This window comes from Heptranchias perlo, unplaced genomic scaffold (genome assembly GCF_035084215.1).
Source record: "Heptranchias perlo isolate sHepPer1 unplaced genomic scaffold, sHepPer1.hap1 HAP1_SCAFFOLD_43, whole genome shotgun sequence".
In the NCBI taxonomy this organism is placed as follows: Eukaryota; Metazoa; Chordata; class Chondrichthyes; order Hexanchiformes; family Hexanchidae; genus Heptranchias; species Heptranchias perlo.
In genome coordinates this window covers 11,127,831-11,142,468 of record NW_027139442.1, presented here as the reverse complement: position 1 = coordinate 11,142,468, position 14,638 = coordinate 11,127,831, and the positions used below count along the sequence as shown (strand labels likewise).

The 14,638-nt window shown below is 42.3% G+C and overlaps 1 protein-coding gene and 1 long non-coding RNA gene across 3 annotated transcripts; one reads left to right on the top strand and one right to left on the bottom strand.

Annotated features, from left to right (window-relative positions):
• Nucleotides 1–1,855: 1,855 nt before the first annotated feature.
• On the bottom strand, nucleotides 1,856–2,488 carry LOC137312600 (histone H1.M6.2-like). Its single transcript, XM_067979126.1, has 2 exons — nucleotides 2,303–2,488; nucleotides 1,856–2,101 (listed from the first exon to the last, which is right to left on the bottom strand). The coding sequence occupies exons 1-2, from the start codon at nucleotides 2,486–2,488 to the stop codon at nucleotides 1,856–1,858; spliced, it is 432 nt and encodes a 143-aa protein (XP_067835227.1).
• A 2,541-nt stretch (nucleotides 2,489–5,029) lies between these two features.
• LOC137312683 (uncharacterized) lies at nucleotides 5,030–12,925 on the top strand. 2 transcript variants are annotated; one of them, XR_010960785.1, is made up of 3 exons: nucleotides 5,030–5,323; nucleotides 5,880–5,966; nucleotides 10,147–12,925. It is a non-coding gene; the product is annotated as an uncharacterized lncRNA (long non-coding RNA). The 2 variants fall into 2 exon arrangements; XR_010960786.1 differs by lacking the exon at nucleotides 5,030–5,323 and adding an exon at nucleotides 5,444–5,516.
• The last annotated feature ends 1,713 nt before the right edge of the window (nucleotides 12,926–14,638 follow it).

Sequence of the window (14,638 nt, the reverse complement as noted above, 5' to 3'; positions counted from 1 at the left end):
GTATTGGGCCCCAATTGGCTGAGCTGAAATCAATCATAAATTTCAAAAAGCCCGCCAATTTCAGAGCATCAAATAACAGTTTCAAGAAAATCTAATTTCCCTCCAGCAATTTAAAAATCCCACTGTTTATAATCTCCATTATTTCCCACTCCTCAGCTCAAATCTCAGGCTGTTTCACATTCGGGACAAAGTCAGCTTCAATTTCAAAAATCCCGCCAGTTCCGGCCCGGTGAACCGGTCCTCACATACAAACTTCGCATCGAACTGATAATTGAATGAGGGCAGGAAATAAACACCGAGCAGAGAGGACACAGCGGGAGAGGGAGTGAGGAGGGATTTTACTCTGAGCGGAGAATGTCATATCTGGGGAAAGACTCTATCACCGCCTGTACATTTATACCGTGAAATCGGGAATTCCGCTCCTTCTCTCGGGATGGCCGAGAACCCGGGCCGTTGTTTCTGACCTCCCTGTACCGAGTGTTGGGGAATCTCCCCATACTAATTAAATATCGGAAACTGATTCCCCACCCCGAGATCATTCCTCTCCCCGTTCCCAGGTCAGTGCTCTCTCTGTGAGGCGGTGGGTGGCTCTTAGAAGAGCCTTTGTTTTGTGTCCGGTTAGAAAGGGTCGAGTTGTTCAGCCGCCGAATCCATAGAGAGTGCGGCCCTGCCGTTTCAGAGCGTACACCACATCCATGGCAGTGACCGTCTTGCGCTTGGCGTGTTCAGTGTAGGTGACCGCGTCCCTGATCACATTCTCCAGGAAAACCTTCAGCACCCCGCGGGTTTCCTCGTAAATCAGACCCGAGATCCGCTTGACGCCGCCACGGCGAGCCAGGCGGCGGATGGCTGGTTTGGTGATCCCCTGGATGTTATCACGAAGCACTTTCCGGTGCCGCTTGGCTCCGCCTTTCCCCAGTCCTTTGCCTCCTTTACCTCTGCCAGACATGATGATTCTTCACTCAGATCGCTGCTGAATGAACAGCTAACTTATAATGCTTCTATTTTTATGCATCCTGCCCCGACCTGACTGAAACATGCACAGGGTGAGAGAGGGAGGGGAGGAGACAGAGTGAAATATTAAACAGAGAGGGGAGGAGACAGAGTGAGATATTAAACAGAGAGGGGAGGAGAGATTCAGAATGATGGACAGAGCGGAGAGCGGCCTCTGATCTTCCAGCTCCACCTTTCTCCAACCGCCAATTTCAAACAGTTTCTCGATAATAGAACCGAAACACAACGCTCCGCACAAACCCTTACAGACTCCGGCTTCATATTCAAGGATTCCCAGAAACCCGGAGCTTTTAAATAAGCCACGTTACAATTAACAGTCAGTAATATTCCTGCCTAAATACAGTCCCTTCTCTTACAAGTCAACCCGCCTCCTCCCATTTCAGTCCCAGACCCGATTCTATCTCCCTACACATCCCCTCCCAGACGGGTTCAGCAGTTTACAAACACTTTATTCCAGCTGATTTGAAGAATCTCATGTGTTCAGGTTTGAATTGTGATAGCGGCGGATCTCCGCCAGTTTTACCCTGTCACGGACTCTCGCCCTGAATCTGTGAGAAAAAATGAACTGAGACTGGAACCGAACACACGCCGGTTACAGTGAGGACCGGCCCGGACATCCCATTCTCTCTATTTTATTTTAGACAGTGGGGGAGGGGCGGGGGGAGCGAATATAAGCGAGTCACCAGGACCCTGGGTCCATTTGGAATGATTTCTATCTGAAATCTGAGCCCGGCCGCGGGACAGGAATCATCTGATTCCGGGATCAGCTCTTTTCTGAGAGACGTGGGTGGCTCTGAGAAGAGCCGTTGGGTTCAGATGGTCAAAAGTTGCACTTTTTTTTTTACTTCTTTTTGCCCGCTGTTTTCTTCGGCATTGCTGACTTCGGTTTGGGCTTGGCCCTCGGTTTTTCCACCTTCTTCGCCTTCGCCTTCAATGGTTTGGGGGTCTTGGGCTTCTTCGCCGCCGCTTTTTTCTTAATTGGTGATTTCGCCGCCTTTTTCGTGGTCGATTTCTTGGCGGCTGTTTTCTTGGCCGTTAATTTCTTGGCCGTTAATTTCTTGACGGCTGTTTTTTTGGCCGCTGGTTTCTTTCCGGGAGATTTCTTGGTTACTTGTTTCTTCACCTTCTTTACCACTTTTGCCTGAGTTTCCTTCTTAGCGACTCTGAAGGAGCCCGAGGCGCCCGTGCCCTTGATCTGCACCAGGGAGCCCTTTTCCACATTTCTCCTGATACTTAATTTGATCTGGGACCGGTGCTTCTCCACATCCAGGCCTTTGGTAGCCAGAACCTTCTTTATCGCGGCCAGGGATATCCCCTTGCGATCCTTGCAATCCGCCGCAATCTTGAGGATCTGTTCGCCCAACGGGGGACCGGCTGTCTTGTGTCGGGGAATCGCCTTCTTCTTCTTCGGAGCATTGGTTTGAGCGGCGGCGGCGGCAGAAGGTGCCTTTTCGGCGGCTGCAGTGTCTGTCATGTCCGGGACTCAGTAGAAAATCTCTCTGACAGTCTGAGCTGGGTCAGAAATGAAACGAGAGGCGGCGGCACAGAGCAACTTAAAGGCACAAAGCGGACGGGGCGGAGACATCCTGCTGTCAGCTCCAGGCCCCTCCAGCCTCTCTGTGTTTCTCTCCCCTCTTAAACTTCCCGATTCCAATTAAAATCAGGCACTCCAGAGTCCCAGACTAGCCCGTTCCTATCTCGAACACCGGAATGTTTGCTGTCGTAAAACTTTCACCCGAATTAAAAGCACCAATTTCGATATAAACCCGTTTCATTGATGCACTGATCGCGCTCTCTCACCCGATCGCTGACATGATCTCGGTTTTTCGGCTAAATCTTGAATTGAACTAAAACTTATCCTTAAATTTCCATTTCGGAACTCGGCAGGCGAGGAGGGCGATCGCTTAACGATGATTTTTTTTGAAGTTAACTCAAAAGGGTCTCGGAAATCCGGCGATGAGACCGGCCACACAAACACAGTGACATTCATCTAACCCGTCCGCCCCTTGAACACACTCTCTCTGACACAACGTTCACATCTTCACATTCACAGGACAAACTGGTCGCCAGATTGACAATTCCCGAGACAGGCTTTCCTCCCCGCTCGGCCTGTGCTGCCGATTCTCGGGGGTTAGTTGCAGTTTCCCAGCTCAGTATCTGTTAAACACTCTGTGGCCGGCGCTCCTCACAATGTCTGGTCCCCAGATTCAGGGGCAGGAGCCAATCACAGCTGTGGCTGTGATAATTCACATCTGGTTTTACATTATTAGATTGTTCGCACACAGGGATATGTGTGGTTTTGACGATAATAATAATTTTCCGCTCTTGGCTGCTCCAGTCTCTCTGTGTTTCTCTCTCCTCCTAAACTGACTGACAGACAATAGTAACTGGTGTCCTATCCATCCCATTCTCAACACCCAGAGACGGCTCGTTACAGAATAAATTCAACACTCAAAGGCAGTCCAGTTACAGGCTGTTTCTCTCCATCTTTCTTTACAGGATTGGAGACAGTTAAGTGCACCGTCAGACCGGCTCATAAAGGACAGAGACGGTTTGAACAACACCACACAAACACAGAATCAGTCTTTCATTTTTTTTCAGTGTGTCCATATTACGCTCAGTAACAGTATCCCGCCTTCATGTACAGAACTAGAGAGAGAGAAAGACAGACAGAGACACACAGGCAGACAGGCATAGTATCCGTCTCACACTTCTCATCGGTGTGTCAGTTTCACACATCAGAAACAGTATCCCACCTTCACGGACAGCGCTCGAGAGAGAGTGATACAGAGAGAGACACAGACAGACACAGTATCAGTCTCACACTTCCCATCATTGTGTCCGTTTCACAAACAATAAACAGCATCACACCTTCACGTACAGCGCTAGAGAGAGAGATGCAGACAGGCACAGTATCAGCCTTACGGTTCCTTTCAGTGTGTCTGTACCACGCTCAAGATCAGTATCCCACCTCCATTTACAGTACAAAAGAGAGAAAGAGAAACTGACCTGTAATTGCCTGTTTTCATCCAATAACAAATAAGGAGATATTCCATTCCAATTGCTAACCAAAGTGGAGTGACAGAAGTTGCAGTCTCATTTCTCACTGATATTATTTCAGAGACAGACACATTATTCATCCCTCTCTCGGGGACAGAGTCACACATTTAACCCTCTCTTCCATTTTGTACCCTCAGCAATCTTGCAGCTCAGTATTACTCTCAGCAGCCGAGAGTTTCACTCCGATTAAAATAAACTGGGACTGTTGCCGTTAGATATTATTCCTACACGGTCCCAGCAAATACACCGACTCCCACTTTCCTCCTATATTTTTCCATGATGTGGAGATGCCGGTGATGGACTGGGGTTGACAATTGTAAATAATTTTACAACACCAAGTTATAGTCCAGCAATTTTATTTTAAATATGTTACATTTGCCTGAGGAAGGAGAAAATCTCCGAAAGCTTGTGAATTTAAAATAAAATTGCTGGACTATAACTTGGTGTTGTAAAATTGTTTACAATTATATTTTTCCAGGAATGGTTTGAGGAATCCTCCCTCCTGTTTCGGAGTTACACGATCTATTATCAGTGCAGAGTCCAAGAATGAACAGAACCCATTGGCTCATTCCACAGCCGTCCACTTTATCTCTGAAAGACTCTTTACCATCAAAAGATACCGAGAAAAACAGCAGGGATGGAAACATCTAGTTTAATAGTCAGAGATTGTAAAGTCAGTCTGGATTCCAGCGTTAGGCACTGGTGGAATCCCATCTGTTTCCCATTCTGGTGCCTGTTCCTGCACTGCCTGTGGACCCCATTCCCTCTGACCTTTCCCCCAGACCCACTTCCTTTGCTCAGACTCTGAAAAATTCCAATTGGGGAAAGTTTCCATCGATTTTTGTATTGGGAATTAAAACAGATATCTGCGCATGCGTGACTCAGCCCCGCCCCCATAGCTGATAATTGGTGAGCAGAAGAGCGCATGCGCGCTCCCCTCCCCCAGCTCGGCCTGTGGGCACCATTCCCTCAGTGAGCGGAAGAAGATGGTTTGAAACAGCCGGTAATGGAGAGATCACGGCCCCCGGGGGAAGGGAGCAAAGAGCAGCCTCGTTACAGCAGCTCATCGCTTCGGGACCGTGTCCGCAGATGGGCTCAGAGATCGGCATTGAGTCCGGGGGAAGGTCAGGGGGAGTCCGGGGGCTGTTTGTAAGAGGCGGAGTGGATCAGGAACTGGTCCCGGAACATGGAGTGAGCGGGGGAAGGGAGAGGTCATTCTCGGGCTGTGTGTGCACAGGGTGTGTCCAGGGTAAGTGAGTCAGAATGGGAAGAAACTGCTATTTAAAATCATTGCTGCTTTCTCTCCCCAAACCAGTCGTGAATGGTCCTGGTTTAGTTCCAGTCTCACCCTGTTTATTGTTATTGGACAGTGAAGAGTGGAACCAGAGCCGGACAGTAAGGATGTGGGGAGTTATACAAAGAGCGTCTATTGCAGGCCTCAGGTGAGAAGTGTGAAGGACACATTTTAAACAGCGGCTGTTTGGTTTCGGTTGAATGTTTAGTCCTCTGGGAGAGAGCATTAGAAACCTGACCTGTGCATAGGTCCCCGCCCCATCGGGTCGTCCCATTCATGGATCAGTGCAGGGGTTGGGTTGTGTCTGGATGTCACTAAATTGTTCTAAAACAGCCCAACACACCTGATATGCAGAAGCTGAGTGCTTCATTACTGCAGTGGATTCAGACACTGACACTGTTTGTATGGCTGGTTTTCATAATGATCATTAACAGAGAGATTAAACTGATCACCTTTGTATTATCTTCCTCTCTGGTTCTGGAGTTACAACAGTTACTTTTTCTTCCAACAGGCAAATAATTGAAGGGCCAAGAATAAATGTGATGTTTCCTCCACCCGAGGCACAAGGAACAGTGCAGCCAGCTCCTTCTCACACACGGTAGGTACATTATCACTCACAGAGCACAGAGACACAGACAGGTCATCAGTTCCACAGTCACAGGCATCACAATTATTCAGTCTCAGACTGATCCCAAGATTCGGAGACACATTTTCAATCCAACAGGGAAACAGAGCAGTTGAGGCAGACGCTTTTTCCATTTCGCCCTAACTCAGTATCTACTAGTATCTACCCGAAAAGGTAGATACAAAAAACCCAGTCCAAAGTCACGCTTTCAGATTGTCAATCTCACAGTAGAGGAACATTAGCTACGAATTAAATATCAGACAGAAATCACACATGAAATCCAATGGAAAGGTACAGAATGAATCCCAATAATGTACCCCGAGATTCAAATTGAATACTGGCCCAGAATTCTCACACACGTATGAGTTTAATACATGTAGTTTCGATTCGAATAGTGCATCATGAGATATAAATTGCATACCAGTCCAAAACTCTCATACAAACAATTGGATTGAGAAATGCTGTGACAGCATAACATGAGAAACAAATTAGATACCAGTTTATAATACACTCATTTTGAGATTTAATGATACCGTTTCAATTCTATTAGCACCGACTGAATTACACATTACATACCAGTCCAAACATATCACCACATCAGTTTGAAAGATACATTATCATTCAAATTTGTGTTCACAGAGATACCGATTTAATCATAGTCCAAAAAGCGCACAAATTATCTGATTGAAATCTTCCAGCATCAAATCCTAAAGTGTATCCATATTTACCATTTAAATAATGAGAAAAACTATTTAAACATTAAGATATTAAAGCTACAGCATTGAATGCAATAATATAATCTGAGAGAAAATTATCGGCAGATACAGAATGAATCTCACACTCACATAACGTACCAGAGACTGACAGATGCAGAAGGAATCCCAATCTCTCACACAGTACCAAAGACTGACAGATACAGAATGAATCCCACACTGACATACAGTGACAAGGACTGACAGATAACGAGTACATCCCACACACTCATAAAGCGCAAGAGACTTACAGGTAAAGAATGAATCCCACACTCATACAAGCTACCTGATACTGAGATTCAGAATGAATCCCAAACTAACATACAGTATGAGAAACTGCATATATGGAAATAAATTAACACACACGCACAGTACCAGCGAAGGTGTATATCGAATGAAACCCACACTCGCAGACAGTACCAGGAACTAACAAGAACAGACTGAATCTCACTCACACACAGTAACAGAGACTGACATATACAGAATGAATCCCACACTCACACACAGTACCAGAGACTGGCAGGAACAGACTGAATCTCACTCACACACAGTAACAGAGACTGACATATACAGAATGAATCCCACACTCACATACAAACCAGAGATTGACAGATACCGAATGAAACCCACACTCACAGACAATACCAGAGACTAACAGATACAGAATGAAACATACACTCACAGACAGTACCAGAGACTGGCAGGAACATAATGAATTCCACACTCACACACAGTACCTTGGACATACATATACAGAATGTATCCCACACTCACACACATTACCAGGATTTGAGAAATACGGAAGGAATCCCACAATCACACAGTGCCAGAGACTGACAGATACAGAATGAATCACACACACACACACACACACACACACACACAGTACCAGAGAGTGACCCAAGGTACAGAATGAATTCTACATTCACACACAGTACCAGGGAATGACAGATACAGAATGAATCACATACACACACACACACACACACACACACACACAGTACCACCGATTGACAGACACAGAATGAATCTCACAGTCATGTTACTGCAGACTGAGTTGCACATCACATACCAATCCAAAAATCTCAGTGTCAGATTGAAAGATCTGGTGCAGACTGAGTTACGTATTATATACATTGCTAAATATTCATACAGTATTATAATGAAAAATACAGTATCAATACCATTGGTACAGACTGAGCTACACATTACATACCAGTTCAAAAATCTCATACAATGTTAGACTGAAAGATACAGTAGCAATTTCATTAGTGCAGACTGAGCCACACAATATAGAGCAGTCCAAGAATCTCTTACCATGTCAGACTCAAAGATATAATATCAATTCCATTAGCACAGACTGAGCTACATGTTACATACGAGTCCAAAAATCTGATGCAGTATCACATTGAAAGATTCAGTATCACTTCCATTAGTGCAGACTGAGCTACACCTCACATTCCAGTCCAAAAATCTCATACAATATCAGACTGATGGATACAGTATCAATTCCTTTATTGCAGGATGAGCTACATATTACTCACCAGTCCAAATATATCATACAGTGTTAGACTCAAATACAGGCTTAATCCCAGTATTGCAGAATGAGCTACACATTACATACAAGTCCAGTAATTTCACCATGAACAGAATGAAAGGTACATTATCATTCACAATAGAGTTCAGAGATTAAGATGTAATCCCACTCCAAAACTCATAAACGTTGTTTGATTAAAGAAAATCGAAAAGTGTATCCATATTTACAAATTAAATACTCGACAAAGAACTGTATATGATTTAAAGTATTAAAGTTACAGTTTCAAATACGATACTGTAAACTGAAATAAGAATACAGAATGAATCCAGACTTGTACATTGTTTCAGAGACTGAATTACAGAATGAATCCCACACTGAGATAAAGTTGCAGAGAATGGCAGATACAGAATGTATCCCACACTCACAGAAAGCACCAGAGACTGACAGGTACAGAATGTATCCCACACTCACATACAGCACCAGAGACTGACAGATAGAGAATGAATCCATCACTTATATACAGTACCTGAGACTGACAGATGCAGAATATACCCCATGCTCACACTCAGTACTTGAGACTGATAGATACAAAATGAATCCCAAACTCACGCACAGTACCAGAGACAGACAGATACAGAATAAACACCACTCTCATATACAATGCCAGAGACTGACCTCTACTGGACGTAAGCGAGAACTGTAAAAGAGAGGAACAAATTCACATGATCTGTCGTTACAGAAACAGGACAATCTGCAATGTGAGGAAAGTTTCTGTCTGTAACTTCTATCTCGTATTTTTGCGCATTTTGACAGTGAAAAATGAAGACAATTCATTCATAATAAAGTTTTTGTTTTACTCATTCGATAGTTGTGAATTTGCCCCATTATATTTCACTGTACATTGCGCAGTATTTCTCTCTGATTTCTCAGGACACGATTTACATTGCTCCTCTACCCCATTTAGATTCTTATTTTCCAAGCAGTACGTGGCCTCCTTATTCCCCCTGGCAAAATGTAGCACCTCACACTTTTCTATATTGAAATTGAATGGACATTCACACGGCCGTTCAGCAAGCTGATTTTGTCACAGTCATCCTCAGTATAGACAATACTCCCGAAATTTAACACAGCATTACAAGTAGTGTTTGATCCAACAAAATGTACTTGTAGCTCGTCTCCATTCCCAGTTTTTCTAAATGCCACCCGTGCAATATAATGTGAAGAATGAGTTTATCTTCTGTCCCTCTCTCATCTGTAAACTTCAATGACCCGGGGTTTGGGGACATCTACTGGCCGGATGCAGAACTGCAACAGTTCGGAACAAATTGCTGAAACCGGACAATGTGCAGTGTGAGCGTGTTTTTGATTGGTGGCAGGATTCAAATCTGATTTTTTTTAACCTGCCCATTAACCTTTATTGTTTGTTATTGAAAAGCAAATAGTGCCGGAAAGTAAGGATATGGGGAATTAGACAGAGAGCATCCATTGGAGGCATCAGGTGAAAAGTGTGACGGACACATTTTAAACAGCGGCTGTTATGTTTCGGTTGAACGGATAGTCCCATGGGAGAGGGGATTAGAAAGCTGACCTGTACAAAGGTCCCTGCCCCATCGGGTAGTCCCATTCATGGATCAGTGCAGGGGTTGGGTTGTGTCTAGATTTCAATAAATTGTTGTAAAATAACCCAATACCCCTGGTGTGCAGAAGCTGAGTGCTGCAGTGCAGTCAGACACTGACACTGTTTGTATCGCTGGTTTTCATTTGTGGATATTACAATGATTACTAACAGAGATTCAATTGATCACTTTTGTATTTTCTACCTCACCTGTTCTTGAGTTACAAGAGATACTTTCTCTTTCTACAGTCAAATCCTTGAAAGACCCAGAATCAGTGTGATGTTACCTCCACCCGAGGCACAAGGAACAGTGCAGCCAGCTCCTCCTCACACACAGTATGTACATTATCAAAAACAAAGCACAGAGACACAGACAAGTCATGAGACCCACAGTCTCAGACAGCAGAAATAGTCAGTCCTACACTGATCCCAATCCAACAGTCAAACAGAGCAGGAGAGACTGACGGAATTTCCATTTCACAACAACTCAGTAACGCTGACCGCAGTTAATTAATTCCCAGTCCAAAATCACACCCAGTATCAGATTGAAAGGCACTGTGTCAATCTCACATTAGTTCAGCCTTAGCTACAAATTAAATACCCGATAGAACTGACACATGGTACCGATTGTTATGTACAGAATGACTCCCAATAGTGTACCCCAAGATTCAAATTAAATATCAGCCCACAACTCACACACATTATGAGTTTAAAGATGCAGTATTCATGCCAATATTGTACACTGAGATACAAATTAGATAGCAGTTCAGATGTTACCCATGTTTGACTCACATATTTGTCCAAAAAACCTCATAGTATCAGAATGAAATGTACAGTTTCAATTCCTTTACTGCAGACTGAGGTACACATCAGATACCAATCCAAAATTCTCATAGCGTATCAGAATGAAAGACACAGTATCCATTCCATTAATGCAGACTGAGCTACACATCACATGCCAGTCCAAAAATCTCAGTGTCAGATTGAAAGATACAGTATCAATTCCATCAGGACAGAGTGAAATACACATTAGATACCTGTCACTGACATTCACTTTCAAACTGAAAGATACAGTTTCGATTTGATTGGTACTGGCTGAGCTAAACGATACATACCAGTATACAAATCTCACACAGTAGCAGACTGAAAGATACAGTATCAATCTCATTAGTGTAGACTGAGCGACACATTAAATACCTGTCCAAAAATCACATTCAGTGTCAAACTGAAAGGCAGAGTATCAATATCTTCACTGCATTCTGAGCTACACATTGAATATGATTTCAGGACTGGTATACAGTGTCAGGTTGAAACATACACTATCAATTCCATTAGTGCAGATTGAGCTACACATTAGATATCTTCCAAAATTTGAATACAGTAACGTACTGGAAGATACAATCTCAATTTCTTTACTGTAGACAGAGGTACACATTAGATACCTGTCCAAAAATCTCATACAGTATCAGAATGAATGAGATAGAATCAATTCTATTAGTGCAGACTGAGCTACACATTGCATACCAGTTCAAAAAAAAAATCAGTGTCAGCTTGAAAGATACAGACTCAATTTCATTTGTGCAGGCTGAGCTACACATTTTATACAGTCCAAAAAAAACATTCAGGGTCATGCTGAAAGATACAATATGAATCCCAGTAGTGCAGACTGAGCTACACATTATATACAGTCCAAAAATCACATTCAGTATCAAACTGAAAGGCATAGTTTCACTTCCATTAGTGCAGACTGAGCTACATATTGTATACAGTCCAAAATTCGTATATTTATTATCATTCTGAAACATACAGTATGAATCCTATTAGTGTAGACTAAGCAACACATTATATACCAGTCCAATATTCTCTTCAAGCTGATGCTGAAAGTACGGCATCAATTCCATGAGTGCAGACTGATTTATTCCTTACACACCAGTCCAAGTATAGCACACAGTGTCAGCCTGAAAGATACATTATCAATACCATTAATGCAGACTGAGCTACACCTTACATACACATCCGAAAATCACACAGTGTCAGCTTGAAAGATAAAGTATCAATTCCACCAGCCCAGACTGAGCTACTTAATAAATACCAGTCCAATAATTTCATAGTAATAGATTGAAATGTACATTATCATTTACAATGGTCTTCACAGAGATTAAGATGTAATCCCACACCAAAACTCACACATTGTTTGATTAAAACAAAATCCATAAGTGTATCCATATTTACAAATTAACGCAAGACAAAGGACTGTGCATACATTAATGTATTAAAGATACAGTTTCAAGCAACACACTTTAACCTGATATAAGAATACAGAAAGAATCTAGACTTGCATTTTGTCCCAGAGACTGAGTAACAGAATGAATCCCACACTGAGCTAAAATATCAGAGACTGACGGTCACAGAATGAATCCCACACTCACAGATAGAACCAGAGACTGACAGACAAAGAATGAATCCCACACTCACACACAGTACCAGAGACTGACAGATTCAGAATGAGTCCCACATTCACACACACAGTACCAGAGACTGACAGATACAGAATGAATCCCACACTCACACACAGTACCAGAGACTGATATATACAGAATGAATCCCACACTCACATGCAGTTACCAGAGACTGACAGATACAAAATGAATGTCACACTCTCACACTGTACCAGATACAGAATGAATCCCACACTCACAGACTGTACTGGAGACTGAGAGATTCACAATGAATTCCACACTCACACACAGTACCAGACACTGACGGATAGAGAATTAATCTCACACTCACATGCAGTACTGGAGACTGACAGATACAGAATGAATATAGAGTCTGACATCTACTGGCCGTAAGGGAGAACTGTAACAGATTGGAACAAATTCACATCGTTGTGACAGAAACAGGACAAAGTGCAATGTGAGGAAATAGTTTCTCTCTGTAACTTCTACTCTCGTATTTTTTCATATTTTGACATTGAAAAATGAAGACAATTGATTCATAATAAAGTTTTTGTTTCGCTCATTGAAAAGTTATCAATTTCCACATTATGTTTCACTCTACATTGCGCAATATTTCTTTCTGATTTCTCAGGACACGATTTAGATTAATTCAAATCAATCGAAATAAAACACATATAAAAACTGAGCACAAAGCTGGAAGTTTTAATTGCGACCGTCAAAAGTGAAAGGGATAAAATATAGAAAAAAATAAAAATGAAACTGCTGGAGAGACTCAGCAGGTCCGACAGCATCTGTGGAGAATTGAATCTCGGGTTAACGGTTCAGGACTATGACCCTTCTATAGATCAGAAAGTTTAATCCGATATAATTTAAATAAGGAACGGGAATCAGCAGAGGGAAAAACTTCAGAAAATCAATTAATTTCACTGAATGTGGGCAATTGTGTCTCGTATCCACGATACAGGTCAGGACAAATAATAATACCAAGGGACAAAGTTAAATTCAACGTTATGGGGGCAGAAATGAATTCTAAAAGTATTTTTTATATAAATTAGACCCGTTTGGAAAAATTATCGCTCTGAACATCATCAAATTCGGTTCCAGTCTTGGTGATTCTGAATTGAGCGGGCTGGGATTCAAACCTGTTGGAATTAACTGTTTGGAAGGCAGCTATACTCACTATTATAGCGCCTTATTTCACTCGGAGGTGGATATAGTGTGTTTCTGTGGAATTTCGGACTGAATTGCGCCCTTTGGGTTTCTGGCATTTTAATCACAGACAATAAATAGTTCCCAAACATCAGCCCCTGAAAAGACACAACAAGCTGGTGGAATTTCTCATTCATAGATATTAAAAAACAGGATGACAAAAGCGTTAGGAAGAGGTTAGGAAGAAGTCACAAAAATAATTAGGGAAGCAAACAGGAACCACGAAATCAAATTATCAAGGAATGTAAAAAGAAATAGTAAATTATTCTACAGACACAAAAATAACAGAAAGAATATCAGAATATCTTGAGTGCCACTCAGGGATTCATAAGATAAACTCACAGGTAATGTCAGCGAAATGGCAGAAATATTGAATTATTACTTTGCTCAGTATTTACCCGGGAGATTAACAGGGTGAATTTCATATTAGAGGAAGAGGTCAATAAAGATATCAAGACATTTATGTTGAAAATGGTGGTTGAACTCCTGGTCCAGATGGATTGCATCCGCACATATTAAATGAAACAAGGGAAGAGATAGCAGAGGCACTGTTACATATATAGGAAAAAATAATCACAAAAAGGAATAGTACCAGACGACTAGATGAAAGTTAATAGCATTCTTATGATTTAAAACAGGAGATAGAACAAGTCCAGGGAACTATAGACCAGTTAACTAAAGGTCGGTGGTAGGAATAATCATGGAATCTTTTACTCAACGAAGCAACAGAAAAACATCTAGAAACCGAAAATATAATAAAGAATAGATGGCACGGATTTCAGAAAGGGAAGGTTTAACAGTTTGACAGAAGGTTTGAAAGTTTAAATTACAGTTCAACATAACTTATCTGCTTTTCAATTCTATTCCTCGAGAAATAAACCTCTGTGTTTGCTTTCTGTGGCCTTATCAACCTGTGTTGCTACTTTTAATGATTTGTCAATCTGTAACCCTAAACCCCTTTGCTCTTCTACCCCATTTAGACTCTTATTTTCCAAGCAGTACGTGGCCTCCTTAATCCCCCTAGTAAAATGCACCACCTCACAACTTTCTTTATGGTAATTCAATGGCCATTT